This window comes from Salvelinus alpinus, chromosome 34 (assembly GCF_045679555.1).
Source record: "Salvelinus alpinus chromosome 34, SLU_Salpinus.1, whole genome shotgun sequence".
NCBI lineage: Eukaryota > Metazoa > Chordata > Actinopteri > Salmoniformes > Salmonidae > Salvelinus > Salvelinus alpinus.
Window position 1 is genome coordinate 16,943,665 of NC_092119.1, and position 20,896 is coordinate 16,964,560.

General features: G+C 43.9%; 2 protein-coding genes across 5 annotated transcripts; both read right to left on the reverse strand.

Annotated features, from left to right (window-relative positions):
• Positions 1-3,479: 3,479 nt before the first annotated feature.
• pfn4 (profilin family member 4) lies at positions 3,480-5,202 on the reverse strand. Of its 2 annotated transcripts, none has more exons than XM_071382273.1 (4): positions 4,981-5,202; positions 4,533-4,667; positions 4,210-4,381; positions 3,480-4,107 (listed from the first exon to the last, which is right to left on the reverse strand). In XM_071382273.1, the coding sequence occupies exons 1-4, from the start codon at positions 5,095-5,097 to the stop codon at positions 4,079-4,081; spliced, it is 453 nt and encodes a 150-aa protein (XP_071238374.1). In that variant the 5' UTR covers positions 5,098-5,202; the 3' UTR covers positions 3,480-4,078. The 2 variants fall into 2 exon arrangements, with proteins under 2 accessions (XP_071238374.1, XP_071238375.1); XM_071382274.1 differs by having other exon boundaries at positions 3,951-4,107; positions 4,276-4,381.
• A 1,235-nt stretch (positions 5,203-6,437) lies between these two features.
• On the reverse strand, positions 6,438-19,470 carry gcfc2 (GC-rich sequence DNA-binding factor 2). Of its 3 annotated transcripts, none has more exons than XM_071382269.1 (18): positions 19,074-19,470; positions 18,465-18,560; positions 18,195-18,371; positions 17,623-17,865; positions 17,206-17,309; positions 16,990-17,117; positions 16,631-16,814; positions 16,301-16,424; positions 16,073-16,136; positions 14,993-15,087; positions 14,539-14,738; positions 14,267-14,411; positions 11,895-12,016; positions 9,412-9,488; positions 9,023-9,101; positions 7,088-7,234; positions 6,776-6,909; positions 6,438-6,668 (listed from the first exon to the last, which is right to left on the reverse strand). In XM_071382269.1, exons 1-18 carry the CDS (start codon positions 19,402-19,404, stop codon positions 6,551-6,553), a joined length of 2,568 nt encoding a protein of 855 aa, XP_071238370.1. In that variant the 5' UTR covers positions 19,405-19,470; the 3' UTR covers positions 6,438-6,550. The 3 variants fall into 3 exon arrangements, with proteins under 3 accessions (XP_071238370.1, XP_071238372.1, XP_071238373.1); XM_071382271.1 differs by having other exon boundaries at positions 9,023-9,089; positions 19,074-19,469; XM_071382272.1 differs by lacking the exons at positions 9,023-9,101; positions 9,412-9,488.
• Positions 19,471-20,896: the final 1,426 nt, after the last annotated feature.

A 20,896-nucleotide genomic window follows, 5' to 3' on the forward strand; every position in this document is an offset into this window, starting at 1 on the left:
CCGCCCATTTGGAAAAGGAAAATGCAATAAATATTTACTCTGAGCTGCGCTTCAGTAGGTTGGTCGTAGATGCTGGCCGTGTTGGCCAGCAGAGATCTTCCTGTCCTCGGAAGAATGTCACTGGTGGTAAACTGGATACTTTGAAGTATCGTCATTGTGTGGTAGACGGGATAGGTCCTCCGTCCTTTCCTAGCCCACGTTTACAGCTGCTGTTGCTAACTCAACGGCTAGGATGTCTCACTTCTTTAGTGAATAAGAGTTCAAAGTTTATACCATTCACAACCAAAGCTCACGCTGAGGTTGGCTTAGTTCTGTAGTTGACATGTTAGTCCTTTTCAACGTATGGACCGTCGTCCTATCGTCCTCGGAAAAGATAGTTAAATTTTCGTCAAGGGCTTATATAGTGGAGGGAGAGAAGGGTGTATTTCATAGTTTATAACCCATGTCTCTTCACAGGGGCGGGACACTGATTGAGCAGAGCTCTAACTTCATGAAAACCCAAATCTCTCATTTGGAGGCTAAAATTACATTTCATCTTTTCACAAATAGTGTCATATTTAAACATTTAAATTGCACAACAATTCCATGTGAATCTGATAACTAGAATGTGTAGACTTTCCCAGATACAGTTTATGTCACCCTGTCATCAGTCATAATGTCTCAGATGCCAACCGAACTGACATCATATTCATTAAGTACCAACGCATATTTTCAACTGGTTCTATTACCGAAATATGGTTCCTTTCCCCCCACTTGTTTGATGTTCCCAGACTCTCTATGTTTAACAAAGGCTATTCAAGAGTTCTTCAGTAGAGTCAAGAGAGAGAAGGGAGAAAGGTATTTATGGGGGGGGGGGGGGTCATAAACCTTACCCATAGGCCAACGTCATGACACAACTGTCATGACGTTGCCCTCTTTGGGTACAGCGAGCACCATCCCCCTCTCTCTGTCTCCTACACTCAGGCTGCTGCGACCTCAGGTCGTAAATTCCTGGAGATTATCTCCTCATGGCCAGACAGTATAGAGAGAGAGTGAGTTTTCATAGAGAGAACAAAGGAATTTCTTCCACCTCACAGAACTGGAGGTCCTGAACAGTATTTATGTTCTGGAGAACGTATAAAAGATCGGTGAAGAATCCAGCTACAAACTGGTCCGTTTGGTACAATTTTGTGAAACTCACGAGAGACAATACGGCCACATTACCATAACGCTGTTTATACAATAGCCTCAGATATGAGGCTTACATCTAATTGTTGTATAAGATGAATGAGTGAGGATGATACTGTTTGTGAAATTGTGTAATGTGATTTTGGACTGTTTAATGAAGGAAACTCCAATTCCCTTTGGAGTTGAACTAAATCAGAGGACCGCCCATGAGCACAGTTATGGTCTGGCGTCCTGGGACAGGCCCTTTTCTGCTCTTCCGAATAAAACCCCCACCCGGGTTTTCTATCACCAGACCAGCTTACCTCGATAACGAGATGGCTAAAGGTTGCAGACCAGCTTACCTCGAGAGGGCCAAGGTTTGAGTAGAGACCATAAACCTAAGGTTTGAGTAGATGGCTGAATCTTTTAACCATACCACGTGGTTAAACTCTTAGACTATCGATACCGACAGAATAAGAACAAGTCTCTGATATTAATTACTAGTCTGCAGCTAGGAATTCGGTATCATTGAACGCGAAGACCGACAACCGCCGAAACATCTATTCTATAACGACATGAATAAATGTCACTCTGAACTATCCATTCTAACCACAACAGAGAGAAAGAGAGGGCGGACAGACTCTCCAACAGAAACTAACTTTTCAACTGAGATCCCAACGACACACTGAGCGTAAATATATATATATATTGATTGCAATTGTTCCCGAATGAGTGAGTGTTCATGTGCAAAGGATTAGCATTTCAATTGTTATAATTATCACTCTGTCTAACAAGCCGCCATACCGGTTTAGCCCACTAGGGCACATCCCCCTATCATTTCTTTGTAAACATATCTATTATGTTTGTTTGTGTGATGCATTTCTGTGAATTACTTAGTTAGTAAATAAATGATTTTAAGACAATTGATGTCTGGATGACTCATAGTGAACACTGGGTCCGTGCAGATTCTATGCTACATTCTAAGATGCTACAGTAATTAGTTAAAAAAATTGTGGGGGGGGGGGGTAAATTCAAGCGAATATATTGATATAAATAATCTTGTCCTAGAGAGATTTACACGGTTATCAAAACACAGCAATTATTTTAAGTGTTTCTAAAATGAATGGTGGAAAAATGATTGGAACCATTTCCTTTTTTGACCACAGAGATTTATGGGTTTTATGACTCATACTGTGGTACTCTGTGCTTGATAGATGTTGTTCTCCCATGTAAAATAGGTCTCTCCTCTTCTAACCAATCATGCAGGCTGACACAAGCACAAATCCTCTCTGAGGAATTCAGGAGACGTCTCAGAGTGTGTGTGCAACAAAATGGACAGGCGACTGATTCTTTGCGCCCGCCCAGCTTCCATTTTTAGAGGTTTCAACCAGAACTTGACAACAAAGGTCACATTCCTTTAAAAGCACAGGTGCCCTAACCGCATGTGACAGAGAGTGCAGGAAGTCTGTGTGCTACCATGCGTTGGTGTTTGTCTCTCTGCAGCATGTACTGTGGAGACTGAAATTACTGGATCACTTGACAAAGATGAGGAAAAAAGACTATAAAATCAATAATACAGAAAGCGAGCTACAATGCATGCTAAAACATTTATTATTATTTTATGCTTGGGGTTATTGTCTTGCTGGAAGATCCACTTGCGGCCAAGTTTGTGCCTCATGGCAGAGGCAACCAGGTTTTGGGCAAAAAATTTCCTGGTACTTGGTAGAGTTCATGATGCCGTTGACCTTAACAAGGGCCCCAGGACCAGCGGAAGTAAAATAGCATCATAACATCAACGATCCACCACCATATGTTACAGTAGGGATGAGGTATTTTCTGCATATGTGCTGTTCTTTCAAAGGCCAAAGCCACTGCTGCAGTGTGGCCAGAGCTCTATTTTCATGTCATATAACCATAGCAACAATTCCAATACAAGTGTCAAAGCCATTTAGCAAACTCCAGGCAGTGGTATGGTCAGATGACATGAAAATGTAGGTATTAGGCCAAGCACACCAGTGGTGGGTTTGTCCTTCCGAAACAACGACGCATATGCAGAGTACACCTCATCCCTACTGTAAAATATGCAGAGTACACCTCTTCCCTACTGTAAAATATGCAGAGTACACCTCATCCCTACTGTAAAATATGCAGAGTACACCTCATCCCTACTGTAAAATATGCAGAGTACACCTCATCCCTACTGTAAAATATGCAGAGTACACCTCATCCCTACTGTAAAATATGCAGAGTACACCTCATCCCTACTGTAAAATATGCAGAGTACACCTCATCCCTACTAAAAAAATATGGTGGTGGATCTTTGATGTTTTGACTCAGTTACAGATTTCCTTTATTTGTTCACATGAGGAAATTAATTTACACAGCTTCAGGTCTGAAACACTCATCAAGGCTACGTCAGGGTGTGTGTGTGTGTTCATGCGCATATGTGTACGTGCGAGTGTGTAGCTAGGTTAGTCATGTTATCACCAGAGGGGGTGGAGAGTAATTGAAGCATTTGAACAGAACGTCTGCGATGAACACAGACAGTTTTAAAAGGCCTTTAGCCACGAAGCCCCTGTCTGTCTGCTGAGGAGTAGAATCAGATGTGATAGAGCAGGGCTGGAACTACAGCATCTCATTGACATTGGTTGGTCATAATCCCTGTTCTAAGAGGTTCTCTGCACTCAAATCTGTTCTTGGACCACATAGCTGGGTTAATTACTATTTACTACCACCTAGTGGTTAAACCTGTATACTGTGAGAGGGGACAGGGGCAAGTTCATAGAAAGAAAACAAACGAACACTGACTTTCTCCTAAACATGTTTGTCCTCCTTAGCAGGTGGCCTAACATGGACCTGTAGGCAACTGTTTTTGACCAGTCCACTTCATCAGTTTCATCCATCAGAATGCTGCTCCTCCTCAGTTCGTGCTTCATTTCCCCTTATCCTTGAGGTACACAGCTGAAACGCATATAGCTCATGATATTACATATTAGTCAAACACATAAAACAAATATCCCTTATATCTGATTTGTAAATAATACACAGTCAATAATCAATCACCTTTAAAACCTGCAGTTGAAAGCTGTTGAAGCTTGTATGCTGTTAGAAGCACCAACATCCCCCTACCTAGTTTCTCGACGGCCTCCACACACACGCTAGGATACATGCTGTCGTTGTATGTGGCCACTATAATGTACAGAGCAGTCTTCACAAGAATCAAGCCATGTGTTCCCTGTTAAAGAAAAATATCCATCAGACCAGACATACCCTTTCAACAACAAACAAGTACAGTGCAGTATAGCTGCATTAAACTGCAGAACCACAGCTGGAAAACTGGAGACAATAATACACGTATGTTCATAAATTGTGATGAGCCTACTGACACATTTGCAGTAGATGGAGTTCCTGTCAGCTCGGACGCAGGTGTATGCTTTGTCTTGGAAGTAGAAGCCCCGCTCTCTGGTCGATGTCATGTGCTTGAAAGAGTCTATGAAAATCTGGGCTTGTGTGGGAAGAACCTGTAAAGTTAGAGTATGAAGGGTAACATAATTAATCTGATCGGAGACAGATGGTTTTTAGGCTTCAAGATGAATCCACTTCCCCATTGCTTTGATCCATCCAGCTGCCTCAACCCCATATATGGAAAATCATGAATTCTGAAAAGTAATATATTGCACCACAATACTTCTTCCAATTTGAGGTATTGGAAGATAAGTAGTTGCTACACAATGGGGTGGCCTGTGAAGTGGGCTTTGACTTGGATGTCAACAAGCGATGTCTGAATGTTATTATTTTTTACATTTTACAACAAAAGCGACATGAAGAACTTGCCTGAAACCTTGCAGACGCGGCAGTTACTGCTGCAGTCTTGGCAACCAGAATGACAGCGCTTTCCACGTGTTTTGTATCGATAAGACAGTCATTTATCAAATTCTGAAATTGGTTCATAATAACCAATTTTGTCAGATTGTATAGTATGACTTGTCAAGGTCAGAGAACTAACGTTAGCGTTACTTTCCCCCTTCAGCGTGGTGGACGACGTTTCCATGGAGACCATCGGTGGGTGTTACCAGCCTAAAGAGATCGTAGTGAAAACATGCGTCTGCTAATGGTTCCCATTGTAATTGATCCTTGATACATTTTGCGTACATCAATTAAAAAATTAATTAAAACACTGCCATTACATACTTTACAATTATTTGTTTGCTCCTCCTCTACACACAAAACACCCATTCAACACATTTTTACAGGGAAGGATGGATGCCTTTTTAGCCCTGGGAGGAAGGATGGAAGGAAGGAAGGATGGATGCCTTTTTAGCCCTGGGAGGAAGGATGGATGCCTTTTTAGCCCTGGGAGGAAGGATGGAAGGAAGGAAGGATGGATGCCTTTTTAGCCCTGGGAGGAAGGATGGATGCCTTTTTAGCCCTGGGAGGAAGGATGGATGCCTTTTTAGCCCTGGAAGGAAGGATGGAAGGAAGGATGCCTTTTTAGCCCTGGGAGGAAGGATGGATGCCTTTTTAGCCCTGGGAGGAAGGATGGAAGGAAGGATGGATGCCTTTTTAGCCCTGGGAGGAAGGATGGATGCCTTTTTAGCCCTGGAAGGAAGGATGGAAGGAAGGATGCCTTTTTAGCCCTGGGAGGAAGGATGGAAGGAAGGATGGAAGGAAGGATGCCTTTTTAGCCCTGGGAGGAAGGATGGATGCCTTTTTAGCCCTGGGAGGAAGGATGGATGCCTTTTTAGCCCTGGAAGGAAGGATGGATGCCCTTTTAGCCCTGGGAGGAAGGATGGAAGGATGGATGCCTTTTTAGCCCTGGGAGGAAGGATGGATGCCTTTTTAGCCCTGGGGATGAAGGATAGATGGAAGGATGCCTTTTTAGCCCTGGGGATGAAGGATGGATGGAAGGAAGGATGCCTTTTTAGCCCTGGGGATGAAGGATGGATGGAAGGAAGGAAGGATGCCTTTTTAGCACTGGGGATGAAGGATGGATGGAAGGAAGGATGCCTTTTTAGCCCTGGGGATGAAGGATGGATGGAAGGATGGATGCCTTTTTAGCCCTGGGGATGAAGGATGGATGGAAGGAAGGAAGGATGCCTTTTAGCCCTGGGGATGAAGGATGGATGGAAGGATGGATGCCTTTTTAGCCCTGGGGATGAAGGATGGATGGAAGGAAGGAAGGATGCCTTTTTAGCCCTGGGGATGAAGCTACAAACACTCAACCTTTTTCTTATGAGATAAGACAGAAGCAAAAATAAAACAGTTTGGAGAGCAACTGGACCAAACATCCGTTGACAGAGCTCAAATATTGATTTATTTATAAAAAAAACGTACAAATAAAGTTGTGTAATACACACAATTACAACAGATATTACATGATGTATGGTTGACACAGTAGGACACACTAGGACAGGTTGAGTGTGTCCACCAGGTCTTGGTAATGGTATTTGTCCGATATCGTCTCTACCTTGTCCCAGGCCTGGATGCTTCCCAAAACAGTCAGCACATCGCTCACCACAGCCCTACAGAAACCACATTACATACATTAACATCAAAACACTACCTTCACCATGGTACATTAATCTGCCTAAATCCTAAAAGTACATTTGAGGTAGACAGGCAGTGTTACCGTGTGTTGGGGTGGTCAGGCTGCTGTTTGCAGACTGAATGGGCAGTCTGGAGGAGGTGGTCACTGAAGGACTTCAGCTGAGAGGGACAGGAGCTCAAGTCTTTAAACCAGGACTTAGGAAAACACACCGCAACCTGCTCAGAGAGAAAGAGCGTGAGGGAAATCTTAGTTAATTTGAGAAAAACTTGAAAATGACACCACTAAACTGAGTTATCTCAAAAGACAGCAGAGCAATTATTCCCCAAGCAAACAACTTGAAACCTCCATAGACAATACATTAACATTAGACACACATGCGATTCACCTACAAACCTTTTTACATGTGTGGACAGAGTCATGCGAGTGGGTCTCGTTAAGTAGCGTCAACATCAGGTAGCGGTTCAGGAGTTTGTCCAACATTAGCTCCATCAGAACATGTTCAGGTATCAACCCATCCCACTGGCCTACGTTACCTAGGAGCTGATGCACAAGAGACAAAACGACACTAAAAGCAATGCATTGGATGTTACAGAAATAGCAAGAGAGACAATCAAATCAAATTTTATTTGGTCACATGTGCCGAATACAACAGGTGTAGTAGACATTACAGTGAAATGTTTCCTTACAAGCCCTTAAACAACAATTTAGTTCAAGAAAGAGTGAAGAAAATATCTAGTAAATAAATTAAAGTAAAAAATAATAGACTGTATAAACGGGGTACCGAGTCAATGTGCAGGTTAGTTGAGGTAATTTGTACATGTAGGTAGGGGTAAAGTGACTATGCATAGATAATAAACAGCGAGTAGCAGCAGTGTAGAAACAAGGGGGGGTGGGGGTCAATGTAAATAGTCCAGGTGGCCATTCGATTAGCTGGTCAGGAGTCTTGTGACTTGGGGGTAGAAGCTGTTAAGTAGCCTTTTGGAACTAGACTTGGCGCTCCGGTACCACTTGCTGTGCGGTAGCAGAGAAAACAGTCTGACTAGGGTGACTGGAGTCTTTGACAATTTTTAGGGTCTTCCTCTTGACACCGCCTAGTATATAGGTCCTGGATGGTAGGAAGCCTGGTCCCAGGGATGTACTGGGCCGTACACAATACCCCGTGTAGTGCTTCACGGTCGGATGCCGAGCAGTTGCCGTACCAGGTAGTGATGCAACCGGTCAGGATGCTCTCGATGGTGCTGCTGTATAACTATTTGAGGATCTGGGGACCATTGCCAAATTCTTTTAGTCTCCTGAGGGGGAAAAGGCATTGTCGTGCCCTCTTTAGGACTGTCTTGGTGTGTTTGGACCATGAGAGTTTGTTGGTGATGTGGGCACCAAGGAACTTAACTCTCGACCCGCTCCACTACAGCCCCGTCAATGTGAATGGCGGCATGTTCGTCCCCTCCTTTTCCTGTAGTCCACGATCAGCTCCTTTGTCTTGCTCACATTGAGCAAGACAAAAGGGGAGGTTGTTGTCCTGGCACCACACTGCCAGGTCCCTGACCTCCTCCCTATAGGCTGACTAGTCTCCCAGTACCTGCCGCTGAAGAACATCCCCACAGCATGATGCTGCCAACACATGCTTCACCGTAGGGATTGGGCCAGCTGTCCTCCAGACGTGATGTTTGGCATTCAGGTTATGATAAAGCCCGGGATCGAACTAGGTGTGTAGTGATGCCTCTAGCACTGCGATGCAGTGCCTTAGACCGCTGCACCAGTCGGGAAGCCATTTGCTTTTTTTCTTCTTTTTTTCCAAAATCTTTCTAGAAACCGGTTTTCGCTTTGTCATTATGAGGTGTTGTGTGCAGATTAATGAGGGGAAAAAATTTAATACATTTTAGAATAAGGCGGTAACGTAAAAAAATGTGGGTCTGAATACTTTCCGAATGCACTGTAGCAGCAATAACCAGCACACAAAGCTCTGTCTATCTCGTCACTTAACTATTGGTAGAAATTGTTATCTCCTAATTAATTTTTTTCTATATTTTTGATATGTGCATTTCACACGATGTTGAGGTAAACATCTTAGTATAATGCTTATGGATAATGGATAATGACATGTGGATAATCCATGTCATTGTCACCAATCAAATGCATTGCAGTTAAAAATGACCGACTACCACCACCGATTTCTGTATGTTAGCTATGCTACCAGTTTATACGAACGGGAGTTAGCATTTGTAGTGGGAAGTTGTAGTGGGCTAACTGAGCCACACGGTCACTACAGTACACCATCCACTCATGGGAAGCACACCATCGAAAAAAAGACTTTGTGTTTTTACGTACCTTCACAGCTGTCCAGAACTGCTGGTCTCTGAACCTCCTCTGTGGAGAGGACTTGTCATCTAAAAACCTGTCAAAACACCTGCCAGTTATGGTCAAGTAAGCTACGTTATGACAAGCTTGGTATAAACACATGTACCAGTGTGAAATGTCTAGCTGAGAGCTCTCCAACCCTGTTCCTGGAGAGTTACCATCCTGTAACTGTTCGCTCCAACTCTAATTTAGCGCACATGATTCTAATAATTAGCTGGTTGATCAATTGATCACAACTGGGGTTAGAGCGAAAACGTACAGGAGGATAGTTCTCCAGGAACATGGTTGGAGTGCCTTGGTCTAGCTAGATGAACCACTTAAAGAATCACATTGAGACAACCCTGGGTGGATTCACTCACTTCTTAGGGTACAGAGGGATGAAGATGTCATCATCCACGGAACTCCTCAATCTACCAATCACTGCTTCAACAAATGCCTGGCAGGGGACAGGACCGAATGAAAACACAGGACAGGGACGGACAGAGGGAACGAGACTTATTTACATTCTGACACACTCACAAGAAGTAGGTTAGGTTTCTCTCCAATTCGGGGACTACAGCCAGTCAACTTTCTGGCTGGCATTCTTTGTGACTAGAACCTTGACTAGGGCAGTGGTTCCCAAAGCAAAGCTGTCATCAAGACAAAGGGTGGCTACTTTGAAGAGTTTCAAATATATTTTGATTTGTTCAACACTTATTTGATTACTACATGATTCCATATGTGTTATTTCATTAGTTTTGATGTCTTCACTATAATTCTACAATGTAGACAATAGTAAAAAATAAAGAAAAACCCTTGAATGAGTAGGTGTGTCCAAACTTGACTGGTACTGTATATATACAGTGCCTTCAGAAAGTATTCAGACCCCTTGACTTTCCACATTTTGTTACGTCACAGCCTTCTCTAAAATGGATTAAACAAATAAAATAAATCCTCATCAATCTACATTTACATTTAAGTCATTTAGCGGACGCTCTTATCCAGAGCGACTTACAAATTGGAAAGTTCATACATATTCATCCTGGTCCCCCCGTGGGGAATGAACCCACAACCCTGGCGTTGCAAGCGCCATGCTCTACCAACTGAGCCACACGGGACCACGGGACCACAATCTACACACAATACCCCATAACGACAAAGTGAAAACAGGTTAAGAAATGTTTGCAAATTTATAACAAATTCAAAACAGAAATACCTTATATACATAAATATTCAGACCCTTTGCGATCAGACTCGAAATTGAGCTCAGGTGCATCCTGTTTCCATTGATCATCCATGAGATGTTTCTACCACTTGATTGGAGTCCACCTGTGGTAAATTCAATTGATTGGACATGATTTGTAAAGGCACACACACACCTGTCTATATAAGGTCCCACAGTTGACAGTGCATATCAGAAGAAAAACCAAGCCACGAGGACGAAGAAATTGTCTGTAGAGCTCCGAGACAGGATTGTGTCGAGGTACAGATCTGGGGCAGGGTACCAAAAAATATCTGCATTATTTAAGGTCCCCAAGACAACAGTGGCCTCCATCATTCTGGAAGAAAGGAAGAAGTTTGGAACCACCAATTCTCTTCCTAGAGCTAGCCACTCGGCCAAACTGAGCAATCGGGGGAGAAGAGCCTTGGTCAGGGAGGTGACCAAGAACCCGATGGTTACTCTGACAGAGCTCCAGAGTTCCTTTATGGAGATAGGAGAACCTTCCAGAATAACAACTATCTCTGCAGCACTCTATCAATCAGGCTTTTATGGTAGAGTGGCCAGACGGAAGCCACTCCTCAGTAAAAGGCACATGACAGCCCACTTGGAGTTTGTCAAAAGGCACCTAAAGAACTCTCAGACCATGAGAAACAATATTCTCTGGTCTGATGAAACCAAGACTGAACTCTTTGGCCTGAATTCCCAAGCGTCACATCTGGATGAAACCTGGCACCATCCCTACGGTGTAGCATGGTGTTGGTAGCATCATGCTTTGGGGATGTTTTACAGCGGCAGGGACTGGGAGAACAGTCAGGATTGTTGCAAAGATGAACGAAGCAAAGTACAGAGAGATCCTTTATGGAAACTTGCTCCAGAGCGCTCAGGACCTCAGACTGGGGTGACGGTTCACCATCAAGCAGGACAACGACCCTAAGTACACAGCCAAGACAACACAGGAGTGGCTTCAGGACAAGTCTCTGAATGTCCTTGGAGTGGCCCAGCCAGAGCCCGGACTTGAACCCAATCGAAACATCTCTGGAGAGACCTGAAAATAGCTGTGCAGCAACGCTTCCCATCCAACATGACAGAGCTTGCTTTGTCATTATGTTGTATTGTGTGTAGATTGATGAGGGGGGAAAAATTATTTTATCCATTTTAGATTAAGGCTGTAACGTAACAAAATGTAGAAAAAGTCAAGGGGTCTCAATACTTCCTGAATTCACTGTATTAGTATTTTAGTTTTTTAAAGGTACACTTTATAAACTGTTTGAAATGCAGGTTAGCGTTTTTCGTCATGAATGTTGTTCTGGAGGCAGCTCTGCAGTGGTCACTAGCTGGCACAGACACAATGTCATAAAATCTGATTATAAACTTTACCTTAACCACACTGCTAACCCTAAAACCTAACCTTAAATTATGACTTTTTTTTTTTACAATATAGCCAATTCTGCAGCTGGCCTATATAAGACAAAGTCGCTCAGTTCTGCCTCCAGGACAAGATTCATGACAATAAAACGTCAACCTGCATTGGAAACAGAGGGGGAGACGGACTGTCTCCAGTGGGGAGTTGCATATGTGACTGGCTGGGAGTGTTGTTGCTAGACCCGGGCTCTGCACTGTAGATGCAATATTAACTGTTACCTTGACCGGTTTGCTCTGCTCTCCCTCAAACAGAGCGTAGTCATCCTGCAGTCTGCGACACAGCTCAGACAGACACAGAGACTGACGGCTGGACAGAGGGTCCCACACCAACTCCACAAAACCTGGAAGGAGGGATGCAGATTAAAGTGAGACAATCCTCTGTAAAATCACAGGCCCAGTCATGACAACATTGATAAAGGGAGTGCGTTACACATCAGTATTGAGTTAAGTATACACACACACATACAGGGTTTTCACTTCTACTATTGTCTACATTGTAGAATAATAGTGAAGACATCAAAATGATGAAATAACACATATGGAATCATGTAGTAAACAAATCAAAATATATTTTACATTTTTCAAAGAAGCCACGCTTCAACGAGTGGAGAGTGAAGGAAAAGCAGACAAGTGCTCAGCATATGTGGGAACAACTTCAAGACTATTGGAAAAGAATTCCAGATGAAGCTGGTTGAAAGAGTGTGCAAAGCTGTCATCAAGGCAAAGGGTGGCTCCTTTGAAGAATGTATTTTTTTTATATATATATATATATATATATATATATATATATATATATATATATATACAGTGGGGAGAACAAGTATTTGATACACTGCCAATTTTGCAGGTTTTCCTACTTACAAAGCATGTAGAGGTCTGTAATTTTTATCATAGGTACACTTCAACTGTGAGAGACGGAATCTAAAACAAAAATCCAGAAAATCACATTGTATGATTTTTAAATAATTAATTTGCATTTTATTGCATGACATAAGTATTTGATCACCTACCAACCAGTAAGAATTCCGGCTCTCACAGACCTGTTAGTTTTTCTTTAAGAAGCCCTCCTGTTCTCCACTCATTACCTGTATTAACTGCACCTGTTTGATCTCGTTACCTGTATAAAAGACACCTGTCCACACACTCAATCAAACAGATTCCAACCTCTCCACAATGGCCAAGACCAGAGAGCTGTGTAAGGACATCAGGGATAAAATTGTAGACCTGCACAAGGCTGGGATGGGCTACAGGACAATAGGCAAGCAGCTTGGTGAGAAGGAAACAACTGTTGGCGCAATTATTAGAAAATGGAAGAAGTTCAAGATGACGGTCAATCACCCTCGGTCTGGGGCTCCATGCAAGATTTCACCTCGTGGGGCATCAATGATCATGAGGAAGGTGAGGGATCAGCCCAGAACTACACGGCAGGACCTGGTCAATGACCTGAAGAGAGCTGGGACCACAGTCTCAAAGAAAACCATTAGTAACACACTACGCCGTCATGGATTAAAATCCTGCAGCGCACGCAAGGTCCCCCTGCTTAAGCCAGTGCATGTCCAGGCCTGTCTGAAGTTTGCCAATGACCATCTGGATGATCCAGAGGAGGAATGGGAGAAGGTCATGTGGTCTGATGAGACAAAAATAGAGCTTTTTGGTCTAACTCCACTCGCCATGTTTGGAGGAAGAAGAAGTATGAGTACAACCCCAAGAACACCATCCCAACCGTGAAGCATGGAGGTGGAAACATCATTCTTTGGGGATGCTTTTCTGCAAAGGGGACAGGACGACTGCACCGTATTGAGGGGAGGATGGATGGGGCCATGTATCGCGAGATCTTGGCCAACAACCTCCTTCCCTCAGTAAGAGCATTGAAGATGGGTCGTGGCTGGGTCTTCCAGCATGACAACGACACGAAGCACACAGCCATGGCAACTAAGGAGTGGCTCCGTAAGAAGCATCTCAAGGTCCTGGAGTGGCCTAGCCAGTCTCCAGACCTGAACCCAATAGAAAATCTTTGGAGGGAGCTGAAAGTCCGTATTGCCCAGCGACAGCCCCGAAACCTGAAGGATCTGGAGAAGATCTGTAGGGAGGAGTGGGCCAAAATCCCTGCTGCAGTGTGTGCAAACCTAGTCAAGAACTACAGGAAACGTATGATCTCTGTAATTGCAAACAAAGGTTTCTGTACCAAATATTAAGTTCTGCTTTTCTGATGTATCAAATACTTATGTCATGCAATAAAATGCAAATTAATTACTTAAAAATCATACAATGTGATTTTCTGGATTTTTGTTTTAGATTCTGTCTCTCACAGTTGAAGTGTACCTATGATAAAAATTACAGACCTCTACATGCTTTGTAAGTAGGAAAACCTGCAAAATCGGCAGTGTATCAAATACTTGTTCTCCCCACTGTATATATATAAAAAAAAATACATATTTGTATTTATTTCCTTAACACTTTTGGTAATTACATGATTCCATGTATTATTTCATAGTTTTGATGTCTTCACTGTTATTTTACAATGTAAAATAAAGAAACCCTTAATATTAGTGTCCAAACTTTTGACTGGTACTCTATGTGTGTATGGTGACCTTGTATTTTGGGCAGGAGAGTCTTCTCTATGATAGCAGGCAGTGTTTTCCTGTCAGTGTGATCTGCCTCCTGGTAACCCAGTCCGTGACAGAACGTCTCTACAGCAGAGAACCACGGCAGAGCCTCAAAGTCCTCTCCTGCAGCCTGATACACACAGAGAATTATTATGACACCAAATACAGAGGTACGTCAAAATAAACACAAAGAATGAACTGTGTGACGTCCAGTACGGATTTTGTACAGTGTGTGTGTGTGTGTGTGTGTACCGTACCTGTAGGGGGTTCCAGCCTAAAAGTTGGTGTCTGATGAGTGGGTTGAGTAGTTTGGGCAGACAGAGGCTGATGTAGGCTGAGTGGTAGGACTCGGAGAAGGCTACTCTCCACTCGTTGAAGCGAGACAGAACCTTCTTCACCTCCCAGAAGTCCTCCTGCACGTCACAGAACACATCCTGGGACCTGCTCAGGATCTCCGCTGAATTAGACAGGAGGGATAAAGAGATGGGAGAGTGGAAACGCTGTTATTCTACGGTTTAGAGAGCAGCACTAAACTCTAAGGAATGGGATGGCAAATCTTTAGATAGATAGATATATTTTGAATATTGCAGAAAACCTTTATTGCAGACACCCATTTGGGAATTAAATACTAGGCTGAAATTAAGGTGTCACCAACACACGTTTGTTAAGTGGAAGACATATGTCCTCGCCCAAGACAGCTACACCTCTCACCTCTCTCCCTCTGCAGTTCTGCCTCTTCCTCAGGGGAAGGTTCGCTGTCGGCCATCAGGCTACCATAGTCTTCCTCACCTGGCTCTCCTGACTCACTGGATGATCAGATCAAACAGTAGGTGTAAATGACCCCGTAACATTGTGACGCAGTGGTGGAAATGACCGCGTAACATTGTGACGCAGTGGTGGAAATGACCGCGTAACATTGTGACGCAGTGGTGGAAATGACCTCGTAACATTGTGACAGTGGTGGAAATGACCGCGTAACATTGTGACGCAGTGGTGGAAATGACCTCGTAACATTGTGACAGTGGTGGAAATGACCTCGTAACATTGTGACGCAGTGGTGGAAATGACCGCGTAACATTGTGACAGTGGTGGAAATGACCTCGTAACATTGTGACAGCGGTGGAAATGACCTCGTAACACTGTGATGCAGTGGTGGAAATGACCTCATAACATCGTGACGCAGTGGTGGAAATGACCTCGTAACATTGTGACGCAGTGGTGGAAATGACCGCGTAACATTGTGACGCAGTGGTGGAAATGACCTCGTAACACTGTGACGCAGTGGTGGAAATGACCTCATAACATTGTGACGCAGTGGTGGAAATGACCTCATAACATTGTGACGCAGTGGTGGAAATGACCGCGTAACATTGTGACGCAGTGGTGGAAATGACCGCGTAACATTGTGACGCAGTGGTGGAAATGACCGCGTAACATTGTGACGCAGTGGTGGAAATGACCGCGTAACATTGTGACGCAGTGGTGGAAATGACCGCGTAACATTGTGACGCAGTGGTGGAAATGACCTCGTAACATTGTGACGCAGTGGTGGAAATGACCGCGTAACATTGTGACGCAGTGGTGGAAATGACCTCGTAACATTGTGACGCAGTGGTGGAAATGACCGCGTAACATTGTGACGCAGTGGTGGAAATGACCGTGTAACATTCTTACGCAGTGGTGTAAATGACCTCGTAACATTGTGACGCAGTGGTGGAAATGACCTCATAACATTGTGACTGGTGAATACAGCAGCTAAAGCGATGTGTAAGTACTAAACGGAGTACTCACCTCTTATTTGTTTTTTCATTCCCGCTTTCCCCGGAGTCTCCTTCACTTTGTGGATCAGTGGCATCTAGATTGAGAGAGAGAGATAATAAGTATAGAAATTCACCCAACTACAGCTAATCAGAAAAAATAAACCAATCAAGAGAGTGTGAGGAGGAGTACTATGGTTAACATTCTGCCTTTTCACTGACTAGGACCACACAATCATAGTACACAAACAGACACACTCACAGCTGAGCTGCTGTAGGCTAGATGACTCCTGCCGTATGGCCTCTCGTCTCCGTGACAACAGTACCTCCGCCTGGTCAGACAGAAGAGTGTGCATGTCCACTTCCACACTGTTGATCTCTACCACCTAGAGATGATCAATTAATCAGTCAATCACTCTTATTATCACCCCTCCTTAACATTGTCTCAATCACTCTTATTATCACCCCTCCTTAACATTGTCTCAATCACAAACTTTCACATTATATCTCACAGTGCTTCTGTTTGTCATTTTAAAGACCAGATCATGCCAACAGACACTTCCTGTTACCCAGAATCCCTCTGTTCTCTGACCTTCTCTCTGAGACATTCCACCAGGTTCTGAATGTAGGCGTTGGTGGCCCGGTAGAACTGAAGCTGGCGGTCGGAGGAACAGCTCTCCAGGTTCTCCAGAGAGGTTCTAGAGCTGTCCATGTCCACCTCCATCCTCCTCAGGTCTGCCTCATGAGCCCTGTGGACCTCCCGTAGATCACACAGTCTGGAGACGGGGAGGAGAGGAAGAAGGAGAGGTATGGTGGGAGGATGAAGGGGAGAGAGGAGAAGAGAAATGGAGAAAAGGTGGAGCTTTGATTTACTAGACAAACATTATTTTGCAGCTAGAGTACATGAGGTACATTGTATTGAGAGGGCAATGGAAGGATGAATGAACTGACTTCCCAGTGATCCTCTTCTTCACCACGCTGAGGCTGATGAGAGGCAGACACTCTGGGATGTTGACTCTCTGTTTCCGTCTACTACTACTGCTCCTCACAGAGCCACTGCCCTCACTGCCTGATGGACTCTAGGGGGACAGACAGAGTTAGGCGGTGGAATGAAACTGAAAGTGTGTGTGTGTGTGGGTAGGTGAGACAGAGGGGTGAGTATATTACCTGTTCCCCAGGGTGTCTCTTGACTCCCTTTCCAATCTGTTGCTCCTCCCAGAGGTTGTTGTCCTCGCTCTCCTGGTCGTCAGACTGACTAGCACCACTACCTCCTGTACCAACACCGGCAGGGATGGAGCGACAGAGCCATACACAGAAATACAGAGAGAAAGACAGACTGTCACTACCTCAAGTATCAACACAACATGGACTAAAAACAAAGAGAACACATTTCAGCACTCAGTCAAAGGAGGTGTGAAATTCATCTACAACTCACTACACTGTCTCAAAGCCATAGATACATCATTATGGGGTTTGATTATAAAACTGCCTGTTTATTATTTATTACTAAAACGAATAAAAAAATAAACTGTTGACCAAGACAACAAAACAATAGATCTTCCATTCTCTCAACTCCCTCCTCACCCATCTTCTCTGCTATCCTCTCCCTGATGGTTTTGGACCGCGGGGCAAACTCAATCCTGCGTTCATGGTCGTCTGGCTCATCATCATCATCATAATCCTCGTCAGTGCGTTCCTCCAGGTCCTGGTCTGGGGTCCGGGGGGAGCACTCCCCGTCTCTCCCCAGGGAGATATAGTCTTTCTGGGCTCTGGCCGCCTGACGCTGCCTTCTGGCCGCCTGGATCCTTCTTGCATCTGGGATCACCACTACACACACACACACACACACACTGTCTCTTCAGAATGCTGCCTATCTGCCTGTCTCTGTGTAGACCAGGGGTGGATTATCTTACCCTGCAAGGGGCCGTTGTAGCTACAGGCTGGTTAAGACAAACTCACTCTTCAGAGTTCTTTGATATAGTCCATGTCCTGAAACTAACTTTTGCGTCTACCAGCCAGTGTGGCTGACTGATTTAAAAAAAACTTACTAGCCATTCAGAATTTTCACCAGCATTTGGCTGATTGCTGGTGCACATTTTTGGCATTGGATAAATTATAGCCTTTTCTTTGGAGCCCAAGCTATCTGTGAGACTGACCTGGTTTCTGTTTCTGAGTGGAGGACTTGGAGGATGTGGAGGACATGGAGGAGGCAGAGCTGGATGTGGTTGACTTGGCGTCTCCCTCTCCGTCACTCTCTGATGACAGTTCTTCTCCGGACACATTGCTACCGGACCTCTCTTTCCGGGACACAACCACAGTCACATCTTTCCTGGCTGGGGTCAAAACAGACATGGTTAGACTGATCAATCATCTAGCCTTAACTGTGGTGTGTTTTTACAGCATTAAAATGGCAACGTTGTGCTCACCAGTAGGCCGGGAGGTCTTTGCAGGGGAAGCCTCCTTTCTCCTGGCTTGGAAGACCACAGCTTTATCTGACGATTTCTTTAGTTTGAACTCAGATCCTTCAAAATGGGAAGAGATAGAACAACTTTTAATAACACAACTGATTGTCTCTCTAAATCAAGACATTGGGTTCACCATACATCTGAAATGGCTTCCTGTCCTTGTCAAACAAGTTATTGAAACCTCGGGTGAATCTAAATTGTATTTCCTTGATTCTTCATGCCCTCCCCTCTGATCTTCTCTTCCAATGTGTTTTGAGAAGGGGGCAAGAAGCGACAATGCATGGAATCAAGGAAATACAATAGAGATTCACCCCTCTCCTCCACCTGAACTAGAGAACTAGCCAGGTGAAGGATAGAAAATTCATATATAGGAAATGCAATTAATGTCCCATATTGCTGCCGCCACCAGTCCTGTGTTTTCACTTTTCAGACAGTACAAATTAAGGACACAAGGAGGGGAAGCCAGTTTACAGATACTCTTACACAACACCCACCTTACCGTCAGTTAGTGACGTTTGAAATACGTCTGTGGACTGTGAGTTTACGTAACAAAACAGGTCAAACGTTTACCTTCTTTCTCATTAGAGAAGCTGAGCACGTTTCCTTTCTTCTTCCGTCCATCCTTTTCCTCTTTACTGTTAGGCGGTCTAGTGCCAACGAACAGCCCACTAGTACCATATTCTACCGCGTCTTCAGCACCACTCGAGTCCGACTTGGGTGACATCGCCTCCCGCTTGGAACTGCATGAGATCCCCCGATTCTGCGGCAACTTGGCGGGCTTTATGCTAGAAGCGGTAGCTTGTGTTTTACTTCCATCATCCTCTCCGCTCTTGTGTTCATCTTCATCGCTCGATTTTCCTTTCCTTTGCCTGAAGTTTCTTCGCGGTTTCTTGTTGAACATTTTCAGGACAAGGTGATCGCCATGTAAATAAATCGCAATACGGTAAGTCGGAAATACATTTGAGAAGAAGTAAATGTGTCGGCAATCCTCTCGAAATGCATTTTGGGTCATGTAGTTAGTCAGTGTCGGGGACTCGGGTGTGGGGTGCGTTCACGGTCACAATAACGACTATTTAATCATATCAATATTTTACCAATCTCTGAAATTACAGTATTATGTGATAGTTACAGTATTATGTGATTAATAGAATAAAAACACTATGGAAGTCTGAAAAACAGTAAGAGTATTTTCTTATTATTGTTTCCTAGTCCTCCTTTTTAGCTGATCCAACAAGAGGAATACCCATAGACTTAGATAGACATCGCATCATTGTATCTGATCCATCATGGCATTTGTGAGAGCATGGGCAGCGCCATTGAGGCCATCTCCATTTTGAAGTAGGCCTAGTCAATTTTCTTATTCTACTACTTCTATGTATTGGCAAACAAACTGAAAGGGTGCGTACTTCCACCTAGAGTGTGTTGTTTCAGCATGTATAAAGCCATGGTTGGCGATTTACTGCCACCTACAGATATGGAATGTTTGCTCACAAGAAGTTAAACATTATTATAGTATTTTTATTTTTTTTTAATCTAAAGGCACAACCTCAACTTGAGCCAATGTTTTAAGTAGTTGAACATGTTATTACTCCAACCTCATGAAAGTGACAAACTCACACATTTACATTTTTGTCAAAAACAACTTCATATCGAAGGCGTTCCTTTGATTTGACGGCCTGCACAGTTCCTTCGCCAGACGACCTTTCAAATCAAATCCAAATTATGTGTTTCTGCACGAGCTTAGCCAACGTCGCCATGACACCACCTTAAAGCGTGATCAGGGATGTCATTGAGAGAATAAGTTTCTGCCTATCTTCAAACTGTACTGTCTTTGACTGATCCCTCCCGATGACCCAGATGGAATCATGTGATCCTTCCTTAAACCATAGGAAGTCCCACCCAGTTGACTACTTCAAAATGGTGAAAGTCCTCCATGGCGCGGCCCATGCTAAAACAGGTTTCCGGGCACTACAGTCCTCTATCTATCTCTATGGGAATTATTTGGAAATATTCTGTCCTCTGCAGGAGTTAACAAAGTCACGAAAACGATGCAGGAGCTTCAAAGGGGCAAAAAGGCAGTGTGTTGTTATGGTTGGCCAGATAGCAAGCAATAATTACAAGAAACTGTCGTGGTGAATTGTGTATGTTCGTTTGATCTTGTTCTTAATACCGTGTCTTGTTTGGAGGTGTTTTGTATGATGTCATGTCTATGCTAATCAGTAGCGGTTCGGGGTTAAAATCACTGAGGAAGCCAAACATTGGGTTGTTATTTTACCTGAAAAGCACAAGGTCCTCTACTCCGAGAATTAATCCACAGATAAAAGTGTAAACCGAGTTTGTTTCTAGTAATCTCTCCTATTTAGGCTTCTTCTTCTTTGGACTTTATATGGTGG